At 33.6% G+C, this 26,118-nt stretch overlaps 3 protein-coding genes across 3 annotated transcripts; 1 reads left to right on the forward strand and 2 right to left on the reverse strand.

Moving 5' to 3' along the window:
* Positions 3,208–5,151, forward strand: LOC109224888. Its single transcript, XM_019389455.1, has 2 exons — positions 3,208–3,499; positions 4,406–5,151. Exons 1-2 carry the CDS (start codon positions 3,471–3,473, stop codon positions 4,743–4,745), a joined length of 369 nt encoding a protein of 122 aa, XP_019245000.1. The 5' UTR covers positions 3,208–3,470; the 3' UTR covers positions 4,746–5,151.
* LOC109224889 (S-adenosyl-L-methionine-dependent tRNA 4-demethylwyosine synthase) lies at positions 8,742–12,681 on the reverse strand. Its single transcript, XM_019389456.1, has 8 exons — positions 11,650–12,681; positions 11,436–11,551; positions 10,707–10,882; positions 10,314–10,504; positions 10,114–10,200; positions 9,597–9,754; positions 9,275–9,485; positions 8,742–9,170 (listed from the first exon to the last, which is right to left on the reverse strand). The coding sequence occupies exons 1-8, from the start codon at positions 12,541–12,543 to the stop codon at positions 9,015–9,017; spliced, it is 1,989 nt and encodes a 662-aa protein (XP_019245001.1). The 5' UTR covers positions 12,544–12,681; the 3' UTR covers positions 8,742–9,014.
* LOC109224891 (probable methyltransferase PMT28) lies at positions 14,188–19,606 on the reverse strand. The gene is made up of 8 exons (XM_019389457.1): positions 18,326–19,606; positions 18,093–18,242; positions 17,391–17,661; positions 17,206–17,298; positions 16,443–16,617; positions 15,995–16,237; positions 15,704–15,898; positions 14,188–14,774 (listed from the first exon to the last, which is right to left on the reverse strand). The coding sequence occupies exons 1-8, from the start codon at positions 19,334–19,336 to the stop codon at positions 14,576–14,578; spliced, it is 2,337 nt and encodes a 778-aa protein (XP_019245002.1). The 5' UTR covers positions 19,337–19,606; the 3' UTR covers positions 14,188–14,575.

Consider the following 26,118-nt stretch of genomic DNA (forward strand, 5'->3'; position numbering starts at 1 on the left):
AATCCAGCAAAGTCTGACCAGGCTCAAGAAGCCTTTCAAGTTTGAAGCTATGTGGACCAACCATCCAGATTTCTTTCCCTTTGTGGAAGATAGCTTCTCAGCCAATACTGATATCCTGAAAGCTACCTTTGTTTTTACCAATAGGGTGGCTGATTGGAATACTAATGTGTTTGGCAACATTTTCCATAGTAAAAGGCACATCCTTGCTAGGCTTTCTGGCATCCAAAGGTCCAATGCATACCCCTTCAGTTCCTTTCTCCAGGAACCTGAAGCTAAGCTACAACATGAGTTCTTTATCATCCTTAGGAGTGAAGAAGACTGGAAGCACAAATCTAGAATTAGCTAGTGAAGTGAGGGTGATGCTAACACTAAATTCTTCCATATATCCACTCCTAACAAAAGAAAGAGAAATATGATCATGTCTTTAAAAGATGAAATGGGAACCAGCATTCAGGACCCAAATGATATTAAAGACACAATCCTTAACTACTTCACCACTATACCACTGAACACCACAACTCAATGCTGAACAATACCCACACTACTGATTGTATCAATGTCCTGTCTACCAGGGAGCAGAGCACCATTAACTCCACCCTTAGGCTTGTTGAGATCAAGCATGCTTTATTCTCCCTCAAGTCCTGAAAGGCTCCTAGCCCAGATGGCCTCCACCCTTTCTTCTACCAGAAATACTGGCACATACTTTCTGGCAAGGTAATCCAATTCTGCCACACTGTCTTTTCTACTAGCATCATCCCCAATGAAATAAAAAAAAAACCAACTTCTGCCTCATCCCAAAATGCCAGAATACCACAATGCTGAAAAACTTCAGACCAGTTGGTCTGTGCAACACAATGTACAAACCGATCACCAAGATCATTGTACGTCTTTTTAAAAAAGTCTTTTACCACTTGAGATAGTATACACGCGCAACATGGGTATCATAAGACTAGTACCATTTAAATTAGGTGAAAGAACTAATTTGTACATGGGACGATATGGATAATATAAATATTTGTCCTCTTTTTTTCTCCTTTTTTTTTTTGTTTTCCTAATTTTATCACGGGGATATAAAAAGTTTTTTGTGGAGAGTGATTTTGAATGGAATACGTGATGAAGGACCCATCTTTTTGACACTCGTGGCTCATCTACTCAATTATTATTCTTCTGCTATAGTACTTTTTTTTTTTTTTTTTGCATTTCTTGATTTTCTAATTATTTTATTGTTTATCCTTCCCATTTCCAAGGCTGAAAAATTCATTGGTCATGCACTGACTACCCCCATCACTCAAATCTGGGGGCCAATTCGCTATCATTTTATCCTAACGTCAAATAATTGTTTTCTTTAATTACAAGATATTACATATTTAATAATATATTTAATCATGATATCGTATAAATGTGTTTACAAAAATAAATTGAAGATAATTCCTTAATATTCTAAAACTTTAAATTGACAAATTCATAAAATTCAATTGTTACGGAACTGATAAAACTACACTAACATAGATATATTGTAATAGTTTTTTGCTGCCTTGAACATGTTAAACTAGTTTGTTTAAATTAAAAAAATTATTTTCCGTAAATACTTTTGGACCAAAAAACTCAAACATGAATTTACAAACTCTAAAACAAACACTAATAAATTTGTAATCATGATTCATGCCTTTTGTTCCTCTAATTATTCCCTATTGCACTATTTTAAATTAAGAAAATTCTTTTGGCCCATTGAAAATTCACGTGTATAAAACTAAAATAGGCTCATCTCTCGACTCTCGAGTCTCAACTTGGCACTAAATGCTACGTCCACGTAAATGAACGGGGCGAAGCTAGGTGGGCGAAGAGCTTGAGTCGAACCCCTTTGCACAAAAATTACACTATATATACGGGTCAATTTTTTTAGAGGAATTTTTAGAAATGACTATTGTTTAGTGGCTATTAACTTGTTATAGCTACCATTTACTTAATTACTTCCTATAGCTATGTTTTCACTTGTTATAGAGTGTATTCGATGTATTCAAGTTACTGTATTCATGAATACGGAGGTAAAATTTTCAATTATATTGAGTCTCTTTAACTTTTTCGTGTGTTATACTTTTTTTATTTTTTAAATTACCTACGCAAAATAAATGAAGCAAGCAAGGAATACGCACAGTGCTGTACAGAATGAATTACTATTGGTTTTGGTTAGTAGAGAATTAAACCGTATTTCGATTTTTAATTACTACTGTATATCTTTTTCTTATTTTCTCTTTGGCTTTTTTACACCTTCCGAAAAAAATCCACTTATTATTCATCACTTATTTCTTCAGCTCTAACATTAGTCACGTGAAAAACATAACATTTTTTCATTAATTTTATTTGCTCATTTGCTTAAAGATAATACACAATAAGGATAAAAATAAACCTATCTTCAAACTTAACCATTTGAGTTAAAAACTTAACCTGTCTTTATTCACACGGACAAAAAGATTAAAAAAACCATAACCACAGGCGCCAAAGGCGACAGAAATGGTCAGACTGTGACACTGAGACTCTTCACTCCTACAGATCACTAACAATACCCCACTGCTCTCTCTTCAAAAAAGGCCTTGTTTTTTTTAATTTCATTATTGGTCCCGAATTGGATTGACTAATTTAGATTTACATTGCATGAATCTTATCATGGAATTTAGTGTTCCATTCATTCTTATAGCTCAAACTCGAGAATTTTAGTTAAAAGTGAAGGACACTTTCTCATTTCATTATACTCTTTGATAATATTTTCAAAAACTTCTATTAAATATGTATACACTCATGATGTAAAAGAATTTTTAGAATATCGAATAAATATACTCTAATTAACTGATAGTAACTACCGAAAACAAGTAGAATAAGTAACTTGGAAAAAAAAATAGATAATCTACTACTTATAACAGATTAAATTAAATTATTGATAATGGAAGTTCATTTTATATATAAGTTAAATTAATAAACCATAGCCCACGTCAGCCTCCATTTTAGTCATTGACCAAAGTTCAAACTAACCATGGTTAGTAAAATAGCTCTTTTCCTTATTCCCCCTATTTGTCTCACTTCTTTTTTCTTCCTTACTCTTTGTTTTCACCTTATTATTTTGTCCTTTCTCTGCTAAACAGCTGGTCCAGCCAATTATAATTCGTACTATTTTGTAGTACTATATATTAAACTAGTAGTAGTTTCTTTTCTAATAAAATTGTTTTCCATGTTGGCAGCAAGAGGGGAAAAAAATAAAGTTTTGAATGAATAGATAAGCCAAGAAAAAAGAAAAAGGAATGATTTGCTAGGTAGCTTCTAATATTTCATATATTTAATACTGTAATTGACTCTTGTTTTCTATTTCAACTGAAGTCTCTTTCTCTCTCTATGGTTTTGTATGAAAAGATAGAAAGTTCTGCTTTTGTGTGGATTGATTCATAGCACCACAAAGAACTACATATCATTTATTTCTTATGATTATTGGCTCTAGCTTCTCAGAAAAGTAAGTTTTTCATTTCTTTACTTTTTATTTAATGTTTTGCTATTGGTATGTTGTGTCTTCATGTTTTGGTTTATTTGGGTTGGTTTGGGGTGGGGGGTGGGGAGAGGGGTTTAATGGTATATAAGTATATGCAAAACAGAGCACCAGATACCTTAAAGATTTGATTTTTATTTCTAGGTAGTTGTGAAATTTGGATTTTGTTATCATATGTTATAAGGCTATATAGATGTATGCAAAAGAGAGCACCAGAAACCTTACAAGATTGAATTTTTTCACTTGCTAGTTTTCAAGATGAAAAGGGAAGCCTCTGGTAAAATTGCGGGTGATTAAGAGGTTATGAGTTCGAGCCGTGTAAATAAACTCTTGTAGAAATATAGGGTAAGGTTGCATAAGATAGATCTTGTGCTTCGGCCCTTCCTCGAACCTGTGCATAGCAAAAACTTTATACACCACGCTACCTTTTGATAGTTTTCAAGATTAGATTTTGTTATATGCAAAAGAGAGCACCAGAAACCTTAAAAGATTGAATTTTTCTCGCTTGCTAGTTTTCTAAGATTAAAAGGGGAGCCTTGGCGTCACTGTTAAAATTGCTGGTGACTAAGAGGTTACGAGTTCGAGTCGTGTAAATAGTGTCTTGCAGAAATGTAGGTCTGACTGCGTAAGATAGACCCTTGTGGTTCGGCTCTTCTTCGGAGCCCGCGCATAACGAAAGTTTTGTGCACCAAACTGTCCTTTTGATAGTTTTCAAGATTGGATTTTGTTATCATATGTTTATAGATATATGCAAAAGAGAGCACCAGAAACATTAAAGATTGGATTTTTATTTCTTGGTGATTTTCAAGATTGGATATTGTTTATCATATAATCTTTTTTAAAGACTGAAATAGCTTAGTGGGTTGTGAAAAGATTGATGGGAAAGAAGAAAATTGTGAAGAAGACAAAGGAGTTATCAGTAGCAATAGCAGAATCATCAGCAATGAGTGGAGACTCTCAACAACAACAGATTACTCCTAGGAAAAGAGGAAGACCAAGGAAAATTATTGTAAAAGATGAAGAAGAGGCAACTGGAGAAGTAAAGAAACTCAAAACAAATGAAGGTGAAGAATCAGAAAATAAAGGAGCAGAAGGAGAAAAGAAAGAAGCAGAAGAACAATCTGAAGAGAAAAAAAATTTACAGCCACAAAATCAGCAACCTGCAGCAAGGAGCAGAGCTAGAAGAAAAAGCAAGCCAAGAAAGAGCTGCTAAAAATCAATTTCAAGTATGTCATTTTCTTTGAAGTAGAGTCTTGACGCAACGGTCAAGTTGTTATAGGTCACGGGTTCAACCCGTGGAATCGCCACTGATGCTTGTATCAGAGTAGGTTACCTACATCACACCAAATGGGGTGCAGTTTTGCCGGACTATGCGTGAACGAGGGATGCTTTGTGCATCGGACTGTTTTTTTTTTTTTTTTTTTCGCCTCATTTTCTTTGTGGGTAATTTTTTATCCTTGTGTTGTTAGGATTTTTATTTTAGTATGTCCATTTTAACTGTGAGAAACATTTTGTTAGGAAGGAAATGGTTAGCTTTTACACTCTGGATTGAATTATTGACTGTAATGACTTTTGTGTAAAGTGTGCTCAATTCAAGAAAGTTGGATAAACACTCTGTATAGACAAAATTTCATGCAGTTTGGCACTTTTGATTAGGATGTGCTCTTCTTTGAAAAGGAATGAGAAAAGAAAAGGAAAAAAAAAGGCAAAATAAGTTGCATGATCAGCATTATCAAGAGTTTAATTTTTATATATATTTCGTAAATAAAAGAATTTTTACACTATACCGTTTATAATAAGTGGAGTAACAAGCTGAAAGCGAGACAGGTAATTTGTTATAGATTTGCGCAACTTTTTTTTACCATCAGCATATATATAGTAAATCATTTTAGTATATTATAAGTAGCTTGCACTCTTGTACTTCTTTTTTTTTTGGTTCAAGTTGCACTCTAGTACTTATTTAGCTGATTCTTAATTAAAGAAGATGTTAAAAACTTTATCGTTACAATTTATGTGATGTATTTTTTTCAGAAAAAAAAATAAATTTTTCTAAGCACCAAGTCAAACAGTACCACATAAAGTAAGACGGAGGGAATAAGAACTTTCCTTTTATTGGTTGCAGCTTTTGCTAAAGAGCAATTTGTGGGGATTTTGTCAAGAAAGATGTATGCTTTGTTTTTTATATGATTTGTGGCTAGGGGGATGTCATATTCGTTTAGGCAGACGTGAAGCATTTTCCTTCTCTGAATTCTGCACTGATAATCTGATCATTTATTGTGTCTGCACTCTGCAATATGAGGCTGTCTCATCTCATGTAGCAATAGGGGTCGGGTTGGTTCGGATTTTACAATTATCAAATTAGACCAATTGTGTCGGGTTATTAAATCTAAAGACCAAATCAAACCAATAAAACTTGGATTTTTTACTCTCGGGTTTTTTTGGGTTTTCGGGTTATTCGGATTTTTTCGGGAGGTTTTCCAGTAAAATCTTCGTAGAACAAAACATATAAATTGTGCTCAAAAATATTTCTTTAATCCTAGTAAGATACAACAATATAAATTTTTCAAGAAAATAATACAAAATATGAGATGTGTCATGGCATTATCCTAAAATACTCAACAATAAAGATAATAAAATTATGTAATATAAATATTGCTAATTAAAAAGCCATAATAAAAATAAACATAATCTAAAAGTATTACGTCATGCTAAAATAAGGGAGTATTAATTACATGACTAAACGCTAAAGAAAAAATAAAAATAGGTTATGCATTTTTATCTAAATTATTGCAAAACAAAAAATAGATATTCAATATATTCCCGTTCGTAGTATTGAATTGAATGTCTTTTGTTAGCATTAGTATTGACTTGATTTTGGTTTGGGCTTTTGTTAGCATTATTTAATTTACTAATGTTGAACTTATTGGAACATTCAAAAGTTCTAAGTCCAACCTTGAAATAATACCTTAAAAGATAAAATTATGAAATTTTTTAAGAAATATTTATAAATTACATCACAGTAAGTATATTTATATATTAAATATATCTAAGATTTCTATATATGTAATGTCGGGTTGGTTTGGTTTAAGTTTGACTTTCTTTAGTTAAAACCAAACCAAAGCAATAATGATCGTCTTTTTTCCAACACCAAATTATAGTCGGGTTTTTTTTTCGGTTTGACTCGGATTATCGGGTTGGTGCGATTTGTCGGTTTTCTTTGTAAACTCCCATGTAGCAATATGATTTCATTTACATTTTTACATAGAATCAGACTAAATCAAATGTGAAATTTTTCTGCATCCAATTTTTTAAAAAAAGTTATTCTAGTCTCCCATGACTAGTTATGTTTAGTCTTATTGTATGTGATATTATAACATTATTACTTATATACGTACCAATGAAGTTTACAATGAGTATTAAGGGGTCGTTTGGTATGATGGATACACAAAAATAATCTTGGGATAAAAATTTAGTACCGCGTTATCCCTTGTTTGGTTACTAATCTTGAGATAAATTATTCTAGGGTTAAAAGTAGTACCAGAATAACTTATACCTGCCAGAGGATGAAATAGTAATCCCAAGATAGGTTATGCCAGGATAAAGTAGTAAACTTGACAATCCCAGGATTAATACAACTTACCAAACAATTAATAAGAAATAATATCAGGATAACTAATCCCAATAACTAACTCATCATAATCTGTCTTCATACCAAACGACCCCTAAATTCTTTTCCAGTCAATATTGATGAAGGTGCTAACTAGGGGTGTCAATGGTTCGGTTCGGCCGGTTATCTTAATAGATAGGTAACATATTAATTTTTCGGTTATTATATTTTGTATAACCAAAATTAGACTTTTCGAAACGTCCAATTTATCTCAGTTCTCTTGATATCGTTATGGTTCGGTTAAATTTCGGTATTTTTCTTAAAATATCATGTAAGAGTCGCTAATAGAAGTTAGAACGCGATAAAATATTTACTTATTTAGGACTTTGGCAAACTTTTCTAGATATTTCTACAAACAACATAAATATGGAACACGCGATTTGGAATGTATTAATCAAGATTACACTCAAGAATATAGTCTATTAGAAGATTAAGTATACAATAAGAAAAATCTAAATCATAGGAGAGAAAGATATTCGATACCTTATGGTTTACTACTTAAGATTGCTGGAATACCTTGCTACTCAACATGATAGCTAGAACTAATTTAGTTCTGATAGGAGTAACATAATATGTTTGAGAGTTGAGACTTTGGGCTTTAATTACTTGTTAGCTTGTAAACGTTTCCATAATCACAAGGCCGAAAAAAAAATTACCCCATCTGTTTCAGTTTAGATGATACACTTTCCTTATTAGTCCACTCCAAAAAGAATGACACATTTTTACAATTGAAATAATTTAACTTTAAACTCTTCATTTTGCCCATTTTACCCTTAGTGGGACACAAATGTCATAGCCCCCACAAAGTTTCTACCCTTTAAACTTTTAAGACCACAAGTTTCAAAAGTATTTTTTCCTCTCTTAAACTCCGTGCCGAGTCAAACTTTCTCATCTAAATTAAAACAAAGGGAGTAATGTTTTCTTATTTTTAAACTTAACTTAATATATAAAATATACTTTTCTTATATAAAATTATTCGGTGGCGGTTCGATATATTTTCGGTTTATTTTTATAAAATTAAAAACCTACCCTAATTATCGGTACGATTATAAGTTTATATAAAAACCTACCCCGGTGCACTAAGCTCCCGCTATGCGCGGGGTCCGAGGAAGGGCAGGTTCACAAAGGTCTATCCTACGCAACCTAACGTTTTATTTTACAAAAAAACTAATAATCGGTTCGGTTTAGTCTCACCCCCCCAGTGGTAACCAGCCTTGCCTCTGAGTATCAAGTGTTCATAGGAGGATAGATTTTGTCTGAAAACTCTGATTTATACTTTCATCTCATCTCATATCTTATCTTGCTTATTTCTTGTTCAATTGATGTCAATAACCTGTCCCCACTTATATGTTTTAAATGGTTCATTTTCTATACAATCTTTTTTTTTAATGGCAATTTCCATAAGACTGGTTAGAATATTTTTGCTTTTGCAATACTAAAACAAGAGAATATATTTCTCAAAATTTCATTTGGTAAAACAAGTTATTTATTTGAATTGGTAATGGTTACTCCTTCATCTAACATTTTATAGGAAATCATCAATAAACACAAAGTTATAACCTTAAAGAGTAATACAGATGTATCCAACCAAAAAAAAAAAAACGAAACCAATAAATGAAAAACCGGACGCATATTTATTTTGGTACGATATTGGTATAACATTTTTAAGACTGAAAAGCCAAAATACTAAACGACTGATGAACACCACTAATACAAGCTGGCTCTTTCAAAGGAGAAATGCAAGGAAAGCAAAATCTAACTCTGTGAAACAAAATTGTAAGCCATCAGAGGTAAAAAAAAAACTGCTTTGCACTTTCAAGAACCATTTTCTTTACGAGATGATTTGTGGTGTCGCTCTTTTTTATAACGCAATTGCTCTGGATCAAACCCGCCTTCCTCAGCTCCATAGACGGCCCAAGATGGTGTAGGAGCCATGTAATCCTTACTGGTAAAGGGTTCTCCAGACGCGACCTGTGGCACCATAGGTTTAAAAAACATTGATTACGTTAAAGGAAATGGGAATGTTATAGCTATAACCTATGTACTGAAAAGCTTGAACAAGAGAAGTAACCAACCAGGTCATGGAACTTCTCGTAGTCTATCCACGTGTACCACTGACCGTCTATCTTAAACTTATCGACTTTAGCCAGAAGAACACAGCAAGAATGCACATGCTCGCAAGCAACCTCATACCCTCCATTGCTCTTTTTAGCCAAGGCCTCAGAGAATTCCTTCACATCAGAGTGCCAAGGGACATTCTCCATTGTCAACTTTGATGTAGCCGACCTGTGTAAAATCCACCTGATTACTTAACTGAATTCACATGCACCGAGTTCTATAACCAAATCAACCTAGCAGAAGAGGGGGAGAAGAAAAAAGAAAAGAGGGAGAACTTACGATCCACAGTAAGTGACACCTTTGATTTCAATGAAATCAGGTTTTCCGATGCTGAATAGGTTAAAATATGCATCCACTTCTTCTGCATTCCACCCTTTAACAAGTGTCAAACGATAGACAGTTCTTTGCTCCTTCTCCTTGAGAGCTTTCAAGGAATCCTAACAAAATCAGAATAACAGAAAATCAATATTGGGCCAGTCTGAATTGAAGCATACAAATAAGAAATAACAGAAAATATGGTGTTTCCTGTGGCAGCAGAATCTTTTCAAGCACCGATGTAAAAGTAAGCATTTTAAACTTTCCACTCACTGGTATATCATAAACTACAGTTTGATACAGGTTGCTACGGTTTACTAGTGTGCAGCTGACAACTATAACTGTGTTTTTGGACTCTGCTTTCCCCTTCCTTTTTGATAAGGTCTGTTTTCCCCTTCCTTTTCGTCATCCGTTACCTTAATGGATATTCCTTAAATCTCTAGTTTTAATCAGAAAAATATTTCTTATTCATGATACTTACTAGAAAACGCTCCCAGAAGTCTCCAAATAGTGGTCTGTCAATTGCTTTTAAGCTGTCCTTTGTACCAGCATCTACACTGACATACAACTGTACATTTAAAGATGAAGCGAGATTTAGATATGGAAATTGGACGTTGACATACTTAAGAGATTGATAATAAAAAATAAAAATAAAAAGAACAATAATACAGCCTTGCAGACCTGCGTGATTGGTTTCAACAACTTAATCTTGTCAGGGAACTGTGCATTAGTTACTAGAAAAGTCGAAATCCGCCTCTTATGCAGCTCATCTACAAGTGAATTTATTTCTGGATACATAATAGGCTCGCCAACCAGTGACAAGGCGCAATGCCTAGGAGAAAGACCCTCAGACAAACGCTCAGCTTTAACACCTGCAAGGGTGGAATATTCTGGTCAACAGCGTACATTTAAAATACAACTCAACCAAGGTACATTTTCTTGGGTGGATACAGCAAATTCACCTAACAGAGTCATGTTAAAAAATCACCAAAGGATTTCAACCAAACACATTATTTCTCATGTGGCTTTACTCAACTTCCCCACATACAAGTGCATGTGCACCAAAAAACAAACCTGGAACGCCTTTCATCTGTTTTATCATTTTGGTATGCAAATCTATAGCTGTGTCCACAATCTCAATGGGGTCATCCATCTTCCACGTCCAGCTCTTCCCAACAGGGTTTGTGTGATGTCTCCAACAAAATACACATTTGTTCGCACATGCTAAACTAGGAGTAGCCTCCATGCACCTATGCAACAGGCAAAAATGCAAATTCAACTTTAAAATCAGCATACAGGATAGGAAGTCGATAGATATTGAGCGTACTATATGGGGCACAACATGTAAGTGCAATCGAAACTGATCATGTTTTGTACTTTTTGTTTCTCTTTTGAGGGTTCACTCAGCTACTTGACAGTAGATTTTCTAGTGAGGCCCTGTTTGGGACAATTTAAACTGTCATATCATTTACTGGTATATCAATCAACTTACATGCTTTATATGCACAATTCGTTTTCTATTCTACTCCTATTCCATATAACAGACTTGTCTAACAACACCTTTTTTTTTTTGGGTAAGCACATGCAAACATAATTGCAAAATTTCATTCTCTTATTCACTGCATGCTTCATCAATACTAGAGTAAAGATGATCACATCCACCTGTGACCACAGAGCTGCAACTTGGAGACAATGAGAATATTGTTGAAAGCTAAAATGCAATCCAGTCAACCGATGACCAAAGAACCAGTACACAACTCGTAGACAGAATATAGTAAAAATGTAAATGCTATAAACAATCACCTGTGACTCTCAATGCCATAAAATGAGTGCTTATAGCAACCTCCACGCCCTCTAAGTTGTGATTTTGTCCATCTACAAAGTTTCACACCACTATGCGAACCAATTATTTTATAGCCCTGCAATTTCATCGCAAAATAAACTATATTAACTATCCATCAAAATAATTAAACTAATTAATTTGATACGACAGAAGTTAGTTATTTGACCACGATACCTGTTTCACCAAACTCGCCCTAATAACTGGAGTTACCATTTCTTTCTCTCCATTCACAATATCACCATTCAACTTACCATTAACTAATTTATCTCCAACTCCTTTCTTTCTCGAAGGCCCTTTACCCGCAATATCCTCAAGATCAACAATTCCTGACTCCTCGTCATTTTCTTCAAACTCATCATCATCTTCCTCATCATCATCATCATCATCATCGCCCTCACTCACAACTTCACCTTCACTACCATCACCAACTCCATTCACCATATACCCTCCATTTTCCCCTAAATTACTCAAAACCCCAATAACTCTCTCGCTCCACTCACCAAACACCTCATCCAAATTACCCTCATCCACATCACCCTCACCCACCTCTAAAACCTCAACCCCACCAAGTTTCCTCAATTTCTTCGAAAAATCACGCGCCACGACATTAAATGTTTCACCATAAGAACCACTCCCAACTCCAAAGATTGCAAATTTACACTTACTAAGCAATAAAGAACCAACCCTAAAATCATCAACACTCTCATTTAACCAATCAATAAAAAACCCAGCATTTGAAGGTGGTTTCCCGTTTTCCCAGGTGGAAGCTATAATTAATACAGAGCTTTCTTTGTGCAAATCCTCAGGCTCGTAATCTTTTGGGTCAACGAGGTCAAAGTCAAATCCATTGAGGTTTAACAAACTGTGCAGATTTTTTGCTAGGGTTTTAGAAGTGCCAGTTTGGGATATGAAGAAGATTTTACCTTTAGGGGTTTTAGGGTTAGGGTTTAAGGATTTGAGGCGTTTGAAGAGATGACGGCGGGATTTGTAGAAGAAGTAGACTGTGGTAGCGGAGAGGAGCGTGAGGATTGCGAGGCGCGTGGGGTAAGAAGACAGGGACGGGGACATGGTGAGTATTTTCTAAAAGGGAGCTTTGATCTGTCCGATGTTACATCTCAGTGCATCAATGGCGGCAAATGTTTTTGAGGAAAAAACGTTCTCTTTTGAGCTTCTCTTTATTTTCTTTTTTTGGATGAATAAATAAAATATTTTCTTCTTTAATGATTATCGAAATTAATTACCAAGCAGGAATACAGTTTAATAAACTGAAAAGAATTAAAAAAAATTACCGGGTTAGTAATTTAGCTCTATCTATTTTCAAGAGTAACCTATTGAAACATAGTAATCCTAGTCGTCTCTTTTTGTTTTATCATCTGATTAATTGACCTAATTAATTTGAATTCGCGTAATATAAAATCTATTAATTTTTATTTTTAAATTCGAGATTTTTAGTTAGAAGGAAGAAACTCATTGCTCCTACATTTTTCTTTCTTCCTATTAACGTGTCCAGGTTCATCCGCTACTTACTCTTCTCTTAGAAGAATTGAGCTCAATTAAATATTTTATTGACATAATACATGTGAGATCCCTTTCTCCAACTAATTCTTGAAAAGATAGTATTAAATTTCATTTTAAACAAAACGAATGTAATTTTTTTATTTAACAACTTTACTTGGAAATAGTTATTTCAAATTTATCCTTTTTTTTTTTTTTTGCAAGTTGGAAGTTTGTTTAACAAGTTTAGGGAAAGTATGTGAACTTTAACTTGAAATAATAGTGGTCTGAAGTTTTATTTCAACTTCAAATAATTATTCAAAATCCATAACATGAAAGAAATCAAACTTCTTTTATTTGCTTCTATATTTTCTGTATTTTAACATTATGCTGAATTTAAGTAAATGGGGAATAGCGAAAACTTGGCCAATGACCTCTGAATCCTTAAAAATGACCAAATTTTCTTTAAACCTTTTGATCAATTAGCAATATTTCAAGGAACTTATAAAAATAATCGACGTATGTGACAAAAATCAAAATAACAAAAATATCAAGATATCATTTTCATTTTTTTTTTTTTTTGCATTCAATTATTTATAACATGTTTGCTTTGATGTTTCCTCAATATTCGTCAAGCTCATAACGTACAACTAACTCCAAAATCATTGATGATAAAAAAGGACAACGGTGCACGAAGCATTTTACAGGGTTCAGGGATAAACGCACCCCAAGGGGTGTAATGTAGGCAGCCTATCACTAAGCATCATTGGCATCACTGGCCGATTGTTTCAATGAAATAAAGCCACTAAATACCTATACCAAGATTCTTGTGGAGGACTCATGTCATGCAAATTCTCAGCTGGTAAACTAATCATTAACAATTCTTACAAGTGGGGTCTGGAGAAGGTAATGTGTATGCAGACCTTACCCCTACGCTGGGAGGTAGAGAGACTGTTCCGAAAGACCCTCAACTCGAGAGGAAGAATAAAAACAAATAAAAATCAACAAGAAGCCAGCGAAAAAACAAATGGAAAAAAGCAATAGCAACAGGTAGTAACATGATAGGGTACTAGAAAACTAAAGCGGAAGATAGTACTAAAAGCAACTCTAATACTAGCACTCTAAGAATCGAAGACTAGTCGGCTAGCCTAATAAATCCGGAACAGATCGGAAAAACACACTACGACCTAGTACCCTTCTACAGTGCAACAAAAGAAGTAAAGAAACCACATCATAGTATTACGGTTCATATGATACTCTAACAACGGACATGAGGTTGGGAAAAAAAACATATTACAATTATGCACAAATGTTCGATTCAATCAATGCACTAGTTGTTACAAGAGATCATTACTTTTCCAGTATGTAAAGACTGAGGCCAAGAAATCGGTACAAGAAATCGCAATTGTTAGCAGTAGTGACAATGTGTTACTCAACGCGTATAGACAAATCTCGAATGGATAAACAGCAGATCTTGTAAAGAATGACTGTAAGACTGGAACCGTATGTGGTATCCTTCTTGCTTATCCAAATAATCAAATGACTTGCCTCGAAACTTCTGCAGGGAAGATCTGGAAAATGGAAAGCGAAAGATTTGCTCCATTCATCAAGGTCTCCACATGGCCTTTTGTGCACAAAGGATGCCTTCCTTATCTTTTGCGAATGTCATTCGTATCTCCCAATGCAAGCTTCTCAATATACTCTCTAGTGGATCAAGTATTTCGACCTTGTCACGTATAATTGCCCAACCACCAGGCCGCAATATGCGGTCCATCTCAACTACAATCACTATGGGATGCTTGCACCTGCAATGAATGGTCATGAAAACAAACCACTTTAGCTCTACAGAAAAATTTAAAGTCTATAAATGGAAAGTTTGAAGCTTTACTCCCACTAGGTTCCGACTTCAGATGGAGAAGTAATTCTAAAAGCTTTAAAGGTTTGTTTACCATTATCATACTTTAGTAAGATAGCACACAAAAAGTATAGGAATTATGTAACTGAATAGTATAACTTATTTAATGTCATGAGTGTTCCAAAATAGCAAGTGTGTGGAACATCAAGAAGAATGACAAACAGAATAATCTCTATGGTTAGACTCCAAAACCCTATGGCGTCCGAGGAAATATCTGGGATAATAAACAATATAACCAGAGTATGGTGGGATGCCAGAAAAGATTTTGGATGTGATTCCTGTTTAGTATCAAGGGAACAGCAACAACTAGTCACCTTTACTCATCTGCTATTGACAGCGTATCCCTATCCTTTTTCCTTCTTTTTAACAGAAAATGAATCTTTCTAAGCAGTAGAACATCATTCAGGTGGACATGGGGAGGGAGGAATACGCATGCAGCCCCCTTGCAACTGCTTGTATGAATCTCCTTTCGCATTAATTATGACGACTAGGAATGAAATAGACCATAAACCTCATGGGTTTAATCCAAACATCAAGAAGCAAGTCAACCTTAATATTGCAACAAAAGTTCAATGGGGTAAACAAAATAGTGGTCAGTGAAGCATTCATGCCAAATATAACCAAGTTTGCTACGCCATTAAAAGTCAATTTCATAGTTTAAACTGAAATGACCTACAGCACCACATTGATGTCCCAATATTAAAGTTATAAGAACAATTACTTGTGCACTAGGATTGGTGAAAAGAGAATGATCCATACAAAATTAGGAGGGGAAAACTGAACGAAGTGAACAACTAAAGGCGAAAAAGTCACGCTAACCTGTTTTTAAGCCTTGAGAAGAGATGATCTGCATGTAGAAGGTCATACGATCTCGGATAAGTACCAAATGCCTCGCACCAATCGTGGTACACGCCAACAAGTCCTCGCTCAAAGACTATGGGAAGGGTATTTGGTGCATGTACAGGAATCACATTCATCACCCACACCTTGTGCTGCGCAAGGGCAGCTGCAAATCTGTGTATTTTTTACTCAGTTGTTAGCATCCTTGTTGCGGCACTAGAATGCATTACAATATTACAATCAGAAGAAGTGGAAGAATCAATAGCTTACCCTCCATTGATGGCTTTCATATCCATTACATTCCGAATGTTGGACCAATCAATACCCAAGCCAACTAGATAAGAATTGTTAACAATAGCGTTCCAATGCTCACTGTCTGCGACCAATTTCTCTCTATTATTCATCCAGTCCGGAAAAGTTTCAAGTCTCTTTGGCCATTCCTCAGGCCATTCTGTTCCTCGTTGTTCTATGGATTCAGGAATTGTATGCAAGCAAGATCTTATTGGCACATACCTGTTACGGATAAATCAACTAAAATTTAACATTTGAGAGTATTAACTATTAAGAAAGACACAGGAACAGTGATGAGTTGTGCACTTATTTTGCCAAGATCACCCGTCTATATGCAGTAGTGCAAGTATGTGCGAAGGAAAGTAACATTGACCAAAGAGAGCAAAAGAGAGAGACAAGTATTGCAATACAGGCTTTTGCAGCTCACCAGGAAGCATCTGGGTTCTCATTCGCTTTGCATAGAGGAGGAACTTTTTTCCTTCTCAATTGATATATGTCATTTGCTTGTGGTTTTTGGTATAACTTAATCCTGATATCACTGATTTCATCAGTTTTATCAGCAAGGATATTCCAACAAATTGAAGCTGTCAGCGTTGACATAGCTGGAGAAAAGGTAAATATTATGAGAATGAGTCCTCTACAAAATGGGCTATCTTAAATACATGCTTAAAAAAAGTAGAACACGCAAAATTGAAAAGCTTAAAAAGATGAACCATATCATAGATCACACAATGAAGGTTCATCTTTCAATTTCCGCACACGGAAAAAAGTCTTTATAACGACGCAAAAGAAAATCAAGCTACACGTCAGAAAATGATCCAACCATCCAAATTGGGAGTTTCTTCAGTGAAACTAATGAGTTTAATAGTAAGTCTTTTGGGAGTGATATGAGAATATCGGAAAGTCATCATTGTCAAGAACAAGAAGCTTGAGATGGAACGTGAAAATAGAGGGGAGGACTTCATGATTCCACAAAAGTATCCGCGACGGTGGAGGACAAGCGTCCACTTCCGAAATGATTTTACTGTAGGAAAATACGGTGCGCTAAAGGCCTTGTTACCACCATTCAGGAAGGTATTTACTCGTTGGAGTAAAACGTGCAAAAGTATAATTAAACCGCCTTTAACTACCCTGAAGAGAAAAAACACAGAACCAAAAGCTGTTTTCCTTGACATAAATAGAGGACAAACCTTCTTCAACTTCAATGCTACTGTGCTTTGAAGAGAAAATAAAATAACCTCCGGGCCTCAAAATTCTGTTCATCTCTATAAGATGCTTTCCCCCTGAAAGTAAAACTAATTTAAACCTCCAGATATTATGGACAAAGAAACAGAAACAAAAAAAAAATCTCTAGCCTAGTAACTTTAACACTAACCATTAGAATGCCAAGATACACGGCAATCACTACAGTGAATAGCATCAAAGACGCCACTAGGAAAGGGAAGCCTCCGAGTTCCGAATGGGGTAACTACTGCTGGAAAACCACGCTCAAGCGCAACTTGTGCTAGGTCCACTAGGTCATCTTTTAAGCCTAGAGTAAGTGTTAATACACCTTTCTCAAGTAGAGAAGCCCCAAAGCTTGAATCTTTACATCCAATATCCAGCACTACACGGATGTTCTTCCCCCATTCAATGTCTGGTACCATCTATCAATCTCCAATATCAGTTCGCACATCAAACACAAGTAGATATTTTGCAGTTAAAATTTCAACTGACATCTAATTTAGTAAATAATCATACAACAGATAGCAATATTATCTCAAACCATCCAGACATACACATTGAATCTAAATCTAACAACTTCAACCAAAGAAACATAATTAACAAAGATTTAACCAATTCCAGATCAACTACAACCAGCTACTGCACCAACATTAAACATGGTCAAGGCAAGTCATCTTTCATCTTCTCAACTAACGGAAAAACATCATGCTTTTCAACTGTAGTATGAGGACTCATAGACAATGTTGGACTCTGTCACTTCAACCATATTTATGAAGTTTTGTTGTATAAGATAATCATAAGACCTTTGAGCACTAAGACTGCTAGAGAAACATGAGTCAACAAAGGAACTCACCTCTTCTATGAAATCTAGATAATGCTGAATTCCACCTTTGGGCATAGATTGGTTCAACGGAAAAGTGAGATATTCTCCAGACTCCACCACCCAGCTTTCTGTCTTAACAAACGCTGCTAATTTCGGGTGTGCCACATTTTTATAAAGTATCTGTAAATATTACTATTAACTTAACATAAGAAAGAAAGAAGAATTAAGCTGTATTTAATGAAGATGGGCTTGAGTTCTCATACCTTTGACTTACTTTCAGGCCAGCTTACTGGAGTTTCATAACCATCAGGAGGAAGGGGAACAAGACACATTTGAGGTGCTTTAGGACAACTTCTTTCGTGATGCCGAAAACTATGCAACTTTCCACTGACACTTTCAATGTCAATGCAAGGAATGTAATTGTGCTTGCTTCTAGTACTACACAAATTCCAAGTATAATGTACTTTGGGATCAAATAATGGTCCTAAATTCTTCTTCATTTTCTTCTCAGTATCTCTAGAATTCTCATCCTCATCTTCCACTTTATCAGCAGCCTCTTGATCCAACTCCTCAGAATTAGTCAATTCACCATTTCCTTCCCCTTCCTCATTACCATCTACTGCACCTTCTTCATCTTCGTTATTAGTTTCTGTTTCCTCTTTCTCTTTACCATCTACTGCTTCTTCTTCTTCTCCTTCTTGTTTATTATTGTTTGAATTTTCTTTGACATTCTCTTTACCCTCAACTACTTCTTTTTCTTCTTCTTGTTTCTTGTTTTCTATTTTCTCTTCCTCAGTTTCAGATCCTCCCAAAATTTGATCTTTCACCTCATCAACTTTTTTGGATAATTTCAGATCCTCACCCTTTCTTTTTCTATCAACTCCACTTTTCTCATTTTTATGCCAACTATTACCAGATTTTGAAGGCAAAGAACCATCAATTTTTTTCTTTTTTTCACCTGAACTTGATCTATGTTTCAATTTCTTATCTTCTTTATTAACTAAATGACCTTTATGGGGTTCTGTTTTTTTGGTAGAAGGAACTAAAGAAGTAACCTTTTTTCTATTTGCAGATGAAATGGGTTCTCTAATATCATCAAAGTTTTCTCTTTGATAAGTTATTGAATAAGAAGAAGGTGAAAAAACAGACCAAATGAATACAAAACAAAGACCCAAGATTACTACTGCAGCTAACTTTACACCTAATCCAAAAGATTGATATGAACCCTTTACCTTGCGCCCAAATCTTGTTAAAGTTGTGCGCTGCTTCCTCATTGAAGTCAATGGAAATTCAGAGACATTCCCAGAATTTTAGCCTATTTGCAGAAGTTGAAAAGAAACAAACAAAACAAATCTTGGAAGCTGAAGAGAGAAATGATAGTGAAGTTCTAACTAGAAACTAAAGTTAAGTGAAGTAAAAGCAAGATTCATTAGTAGATATAAAAATGTTTATTTTTGGGAACAGTCAGTATCTTGGTAAAAGGATAAGTTTAAACATAGAGATTACCCTAGTTATAATGTAATTAATGTTTAACATGCTGAAAAAAGATGGTGTTTATCTGGGGTTTGTTATTTTGGTTTTGTAATTAGCAATTTTCATTTACTTGATTAAGTAACAAAGAAAAGTTCTTGGCAGGGGAAAGAGGAGTTTAATTAGTTTGTCGGATTTCCAACATGCTCTACCAAATCGAGTGTCGTGTTGAATTTTTTGGCTGAATACAGCAGTTCGGTTTAAGGAGTTATAACAATTTTTTACGATTTAAAAGAAAACATTTTAACCGTAAAAGTTGATAATTTATACAGTAGTATAGTCAAATATTTTTATAACAGATTTATTCGTCCCTAATTTTTTGAGCTGCTACAGTAAAGTGTTGTTATTAGGAATGGGCATATTTCGGTCAGAACTGAAGAAACCGACCTGAACTAAAAATATTTTATTTCGATTTTGATTATTCGGTTTGTTCGTCAGTTTCGGTTTAAATCTCAATTTTTCGATTCGGTTTTCGGTTATTAATTTATTTGGTTCCGTTAACCGATAAATCAAATTATTAGCATATAGGTTCTTTAAGTTATATATAGGCTAAGCCCATAAGTAATAAATTAACACTATTAGGTCCAATCTATCAAAGACTCAACCCAATTAAGTAAGTCCATCATCTTCGCAATCTTTAAGACTTTTACTCTATTAAAACTTCCATAGCATATATGATAGTATACCGGGAGGATTTCACACAGAGTTGTAATTTACAATATATTTGTATTTTATGATCCATAATAGTGTGCAAAGTTTAGTCTATTTTTTTTTTTTTATAAACACAATATTTCCAAGAAGTCCGAAGTTTTGGGAAAAAAAAAAACAAAAAATTCGCCAGTCCTATTATTAGATAGAAGGAGCCCAATATGACAATGTTCAAACCGAAAACCAAACCGAAATAAATCAAACCGAAATTAGAAAATCGAACTGAACCGAACTTATTTCAGTTTGGTTTCGGTTACTACTTTTACAAAACCGAAAACCAAATAACGAAACCGAATTTCTTCAAATCGAACCCATCGAACACCCACCCCTAGCTATTATAGAGGACATATATTATAACATATTATAATATTCGGTTCGAGAATAACTCAATATTTATAATAAATGATTATTATTTAAGGATATTATTATAGAGAGGTCTTACTGTATTTTATTAAATAAAACTTTCAATACACAATCTTAAAACTTGGATATATTGACTCTTGTATTTTGACTTCTGTTATTCTCTTAGGATAAAAGAAATACAGTAATAAAAATTTCAAGCTCATTTTGCTATAAAGTAGCAGTAGACTTGAGTATATTGACCTCAAAAGACTCGTTTCTCGAGTTAGGTTAAGGTAGTTAAAAAAAATTGATCAGGGTTGTTCGTAAAAACTCGAAAAATAAAATTAAACCGATCAAAAATAAAATAATAATTTTTGGTTTGATTTGGTTTTGGTTTCGAATTTGAAAAACCGAACAAATTTGATTTGCTTTTGGTTTAAATCAAAAAATAATCGAAAAAATCGAACCAAACCGACTATAGAAGTAGCTATTTAAAATTTATTATTATACCTATATATGTATATTATTATACAAAGTTTCTAAAAATTTATGGTACATGTTAATCGTTTGCACTTTTAGTCTAGTTCTTTGCTATTATAATAATTTAGTTCTTTGCCTTTACATTCTAGTTGTAGTTTTCTTTTGCTACGTATGAGAATCTATTTTTAGTTGAATCCTTAAATTATTCATCACTATTTAATTCAACTATCATCAATATATCTTGATAATAATAGATTTCTCAAAAAGCAATTGGTTTGATAGTGTTACGTTGAAAATGTAGTTGTCGAAATATGTGTTTGATAGTGTATATTTCATCTTTAAGGAAAAAAAGGTAAAAACTGGCAAAAATTGAAAAACTAACAAAACCGACGTAAACCGAATAAATAAAAAACCGACTTAATTGATTTAATTTGATTTGATTTTAATATTTAAAAAATCAACTTACTTGGTTAGATTTTTTTTAGGAAAAACCCATCTAAAGCGAACCATGAACACCCCTATTCACAATAAAATGCAAATTTAAATTGTATTAGGATTGCTCTATTTATCTTCAACGTTTAATACGAGCCATTGATTCTCTTATTCATTAATCAGAGTTAAATTAACATTTCATCAACATCTCTACCTATAATATGAAAATTTCTGCAAACCAACTTTAGAATCTATCTATATATTAGTAAAAGGAGAGGAAAAAGCCCTCTCCTTAAGCCAAGTGGCAACCTAAAAAAATGCCACATGGCGTAATTAGTTATTTAGTTTATAATTAGTTATTGGTTATTATTTTTGAATTTAAATATATATAAAACGAAAATAACAAAATAAAATAAAAAACTACCTATAACGTCATTTCTTATCCATTTCTCGGTCTTCCTTGTATGACCGTATCAAGGAGTGTCAGTATGAGGACCCGCATTTACTTGTCCTTAAGGACAGGGTTCGGCATGATGATGCCAGGGATGTGACCATTGGAGACGATGGTGTATTGAGGATGCAGGGCCGGATTTGCGTACCCAACGTGGATGGGCTTCGGGAGTTGATATTGGAGGAGGCCCATAGCTCGCGGTATTCCATTCATCTGGGTGTTGCGAAGATGTATCAGGATCTTAGACAGCACTATTGGTGGCGGAGGATGAAGAGAGATATTGTGGAGTATGTAGCCCCGTGTCTTAATTGTCAGCAAGTGAAATATGAGCATCAGAGACCGGGTGGCTTACATCAGCAGATATGGTTTTTTGTGTATATTTCCTTCTAATGCTTTGGTTGCTCTGTCATAACCAGAACTCTTGTTATTGATATTGATATTCATTCCTCTTGAAAGTGCAACATATAATTGTTCGTGCAAGAAAACATATTGTGATAAATATAGTCTAATATTTAGAAAGTTTATCCTTTTGCTTTATTTATTATAATTGCAAAATATAAATATACCAAAAATTATCCTTGTCAGTTAAATCTTTTTTTATTTGAGGCCATAAATATAATTTTGGAAAAGCTATTTTTTTACAGTCTTTGATTTCGTCGATTTTGTAACTATTGATAGTATATGACAGAAATCACCTTCCAAGCCATTAGTTTTTTTTACCAAATGGTTTACTGGTATTCAATATATCTCTAGGGGCAATTGTTTCGTCATTTAACACTTAGCCATAAGCGGTTCATCACATATTATCAATTTTGTTTTCCTTATAGATTTAGCATTGTTGCTCTGCTTTGACGTATTTGTGATGGTTATTTCAGTTGTTTGAAAAGGTATATCAGATCTAAAGTGAGTGGCCTCATAATAAAATCGTTGTCGGTACACCATTTGTTATTATTGCTAACAGTATCATGCCTCTTGATTTGACATTTGCAAGTAATGCATGACATAGAAATATTTTCGATTCCGCCGGAGGCATCTACAAAGGATAATCCCGTATAAAAGCCGACTCTTTATAATATAGTCTTGAAAGCTTGTTCTTGTTCATGATTTAGCTTTGATTGTGCTTCAACATACACTTGTATGGTTGTTTGATTCTTAATGCTATAATAATATTTTTTACTTTGTGTTCTAATTTTTTAATCTCTAACGCTCTTTCTATAGAATAAATGTATGTACCCTAAGATTTTTCTTAACTTGAAAAATAATTTTACTCATATGATAAATTTTAAAAATAATTGAATTGCATTCTCTTGCTAAATAATTAATTGAAAGATTTAATTATTTGGTCTTTACAAAAAAAAAATTGTTTATTATATGTTGATTTAGATTCTTATTATTAGTTCATCTCATGTTTTGAAGATTTAATCTTAATTATAATTTTATCCACCATAAATTTTCTTTTCAAAGAGTAAAGAGATCGATCTTATATTTCACGTTTAGATCTTTACGTTTGCAGAATCATTAGTGGTATTGCCTCTTACCAACCATTTTTCCTTCTATTTCTTACACATTTATATTTTTAAATATTTTCTTAGTTGTTGTTTAATAATTGGGTATATTTTTAAATAATTGATTAAAAATATATTATTTGAGTAGGAAAACAGCTTAAATATAATACAAAAATATATTATGGGGATATTTTTTCTCAATTTCAACGGCTTATGCAGTCCATTTAATATTACTTTTATTTTCTCTTAGTATTGGATATTATGGAGTGGTAATGTACTGTCAATATGGAGGATCTTTATGAAATTGATTTTATTAAACTTACCTACATATTTTTAATAAGAAGTTAATAGACAAATTTAATTTTTAAATATTAAATATTAAAAAAATTAATAGAAGGTCATGTAGTCCAAAAATATGGTATTTTAGTTATGTTAATATTATCTAATATTAATTACCAATTTTTATCTAATATTATCTAATTACAATATTATCTAATAGGAGTATTGAACTATTTTTTAAAATATTTTATCTTTCAAATCATAAAATTAGATCAATAGCCATGTATTCATAATAAATTCAGTTCGAATAGAAGCATGCACAAGAGTATTATTTCTTTGTTGTTAATTATTAGTAGAATTCATAAAGATATTTATAAACTTTAATAGGTTCGTATACTGTTAGGTTGTGGAATATATGGAATCCTACGAATCTTCCTACACGTGGGCTACATTAATATATTTTTGTTTAAAAAAAAGCCTAAACCAAAGTAAAAACCAAACCGGATACAAAAGGAAATATTACAATTATATCCAATACTATAGCTATATTTTATGGTTATTTTGCTAAATCGATATTTTATTCATGCTTTTATAATATATATATATATATATGTATGTATGTATGTATGTATTAATTGTTACTTTATTTGGATTAATAAATATAAATAGATATCTTATAATCTTATAATTAAATAAAAAAAATGAAAATAAATATATTTATTGGTTCAGAAATTGGTTCAGTTCTTAATAGGGCTAAATGAGTCCTATACTAATGTTAGGGGAAATATAATGATGATGCATCCTCCACCAAATATTGATAGGGCTTATTATTTACTCTTACAAGAGGAAAGGCAGAGGGGGATACAAAACATGGGACATTATCCTAGTGAATCTGGTTCATTTGCTGTGTCAACACAAAGATTTAACTCAACTCCAGCTAAACCTACAAATTCTACAGTAAATAACACTGGTGGTTATAACTTTAGAACTAATCAAGACAACAGGAGAAGTCTGAATTGTAACTATTGCAAAAAACCAGGACATACAATCGACAAATGTTATAAACTTCATGGTTATCCACAGAATTTTAAGCCAGGTTATTCACAGAGTTTCAAACAAAGAAGATTTCAGAATTCTATTCAAGGAAATGCAGTAACAACAGATGACAGTTATGGTCAAGCTCAATCTCATGATGTTGAAGCAACCATTGGTATAAAGTAGGAACAATTGACACAACTAATGGAACTACTCCAACAAGTTAAAATTGGCCAGGAAGCTACATCAAATTCTGAAACCATTGCCAATGCTAATTGTGCTGGTACATGCTTGCCTAACCTTTCATGCTCACAAAGTAATCTTAGGAACCATATTTGGATTCTTGACTCTGGAGCTTCAGAACACATGACTTTTGATTTTAGTATCATTGTTAATATCCAACCTTTACCTAATCCTGTCAATGTTAACCTTCCTAATTCACAAAGGGTAAGAGTAACACTGGCAGGACAAGTAAGAATACACCCAGACTTGACTTTACACAAAGTTCTTTATGTTCCAGATTTTAAATTCAACCTCATTTCAGTTAACAGACTATGCACTCAATTCAAGGTTCTTCTTACCTTTGCTGAAACCTGTTGTTTGATGCAGGGCCTTTCTTTGAGGAGGCCCCTGGTCCTTGGTGATGTGAAGGCTGGACTTTATCTTTTCCACTCAACTCACAAGCCTGTTGATTTCCTGCATTCAAATAAAGTTGTCACACTTCCATAGAATTCTTCTCCACCATATTGCAATTCTCATATTTTGTCTAATACTGTTACTACTGATAAAAATCTGTGGCATGTACGGCTAGGACATTTACCTATTTCTACCATGAGATATATTTCTACCTTACCACAATCTACTGTTTGTAAAGAAGATATTCCATGTTCCATTTGTCCTATGGCTAGACAACACAGATTACCTTTTTCAGACAGCACTAGCTCTACTTCTCATATTTTTGAACTTATTCACATTGATACCTGGGGACCCTACAAAGAACCTACCTACAATGGTTTTAAGTATTTCCTTACTATTGTTGATGATTTTAGTAGGGGTACTTGGACATACCTACTTAGTACTAAAAGCAATGCCTTCACTATTCTTAAATCTTTCATATCTATGGTAGAAAGGCAATTTGAAGTCAAAGTCAAGAAAGTTAGGTCTGACAATGCCTTTGAGCTAGGCAGCAGTCTTGCTGCTATTGCTTATTTCTCTTCCAAAGGCATTATTCATCAAACCACTTGTGTTGGAACCCCTTAACAAAATGGTATTGTTGAGAGAAAACACAAACATT

Source organism: Nicotiana attenuata, chromosome 4 (assembly GCF_001879085.1).
Source record: "Nicotiana attenuata strain UT chromosome 4, NIATTr2, whole genome shotgun sequence".
Taxonomy (NCBI): domain Eukaryota; kingdom Viridiplantae; phylum Streptophyta; class Magnoliopsida; order Solanales; family Solanaceae; genus Nicotiana; species Nicotiana attenuata.

What these genes read in the sequence shown, in the direction of transcription:
- LOC109224891 (XM_019389457.1), bottom strand. Translation starts at nt 19,336, where the DNA reads ATGAGGAAGCAGCGCACAACTTTAACAAGATTTGGGCGCAAGGTAAAG. An exon ending in TGTATCTTGGCATTCTAATG is followed by an intron (nt 17,299 to 17,390) that starts GTTAGTGTTAAA and finishes TTTTACTTTCAG; the next exon opens with GGGGAAAGCATCTTATAGAG. An exon ending in TTCTCAAGGCTTAAAAACAG is followed by an intron (nt 14,775 to 15,703) that starts GTTAGCGTGACT and finishes CATTCATTGCAG; the next exon opens with GTGCAAGCATCCCATAGTGA.
- LOC109224889 (XM_019389456.1), bottom strand. Translation starts at nt 12,543, where the DNA reads ATGTCCCCGTCCCTGTCTTCTTACCCCACGCGCCTCGCAATCCTCACG. An exon ending in GGGCGAGTTTGGTGAAACAG is followed by an intron (nt 11,552 to 11,649) that starts GTATCGTGGTCA and finishes ATGAAATTGCAG; the next exon opens with GGCTATAAAATAATTGGTTC. An exon ending in ACAGATGAAAGGCGTTCCAG is followed by an intron (nt 10,505 to 10,706) that starts GTTTGTTTTTTG and finishes CCACCCTTGCAG; the next exon opens with GTGTTAAAGCTGAGCGTTTG.
- LOC109224888 (XM_019389455.1), top strand. Translation starts at nt 3,471, where the DNA reads ATGATTATTGGCTCTAGCTTCTCAGAAAA. An exon ending in GGCTCTAGCTTCTCAGAAAA is followed by an intron (nt 3,500 to 4,405) that starts GTAAGTTTTTCA and finishes GGTTGTGAAAAG; the next exon opens with ATTGATGGGAAAGAAGAAAA.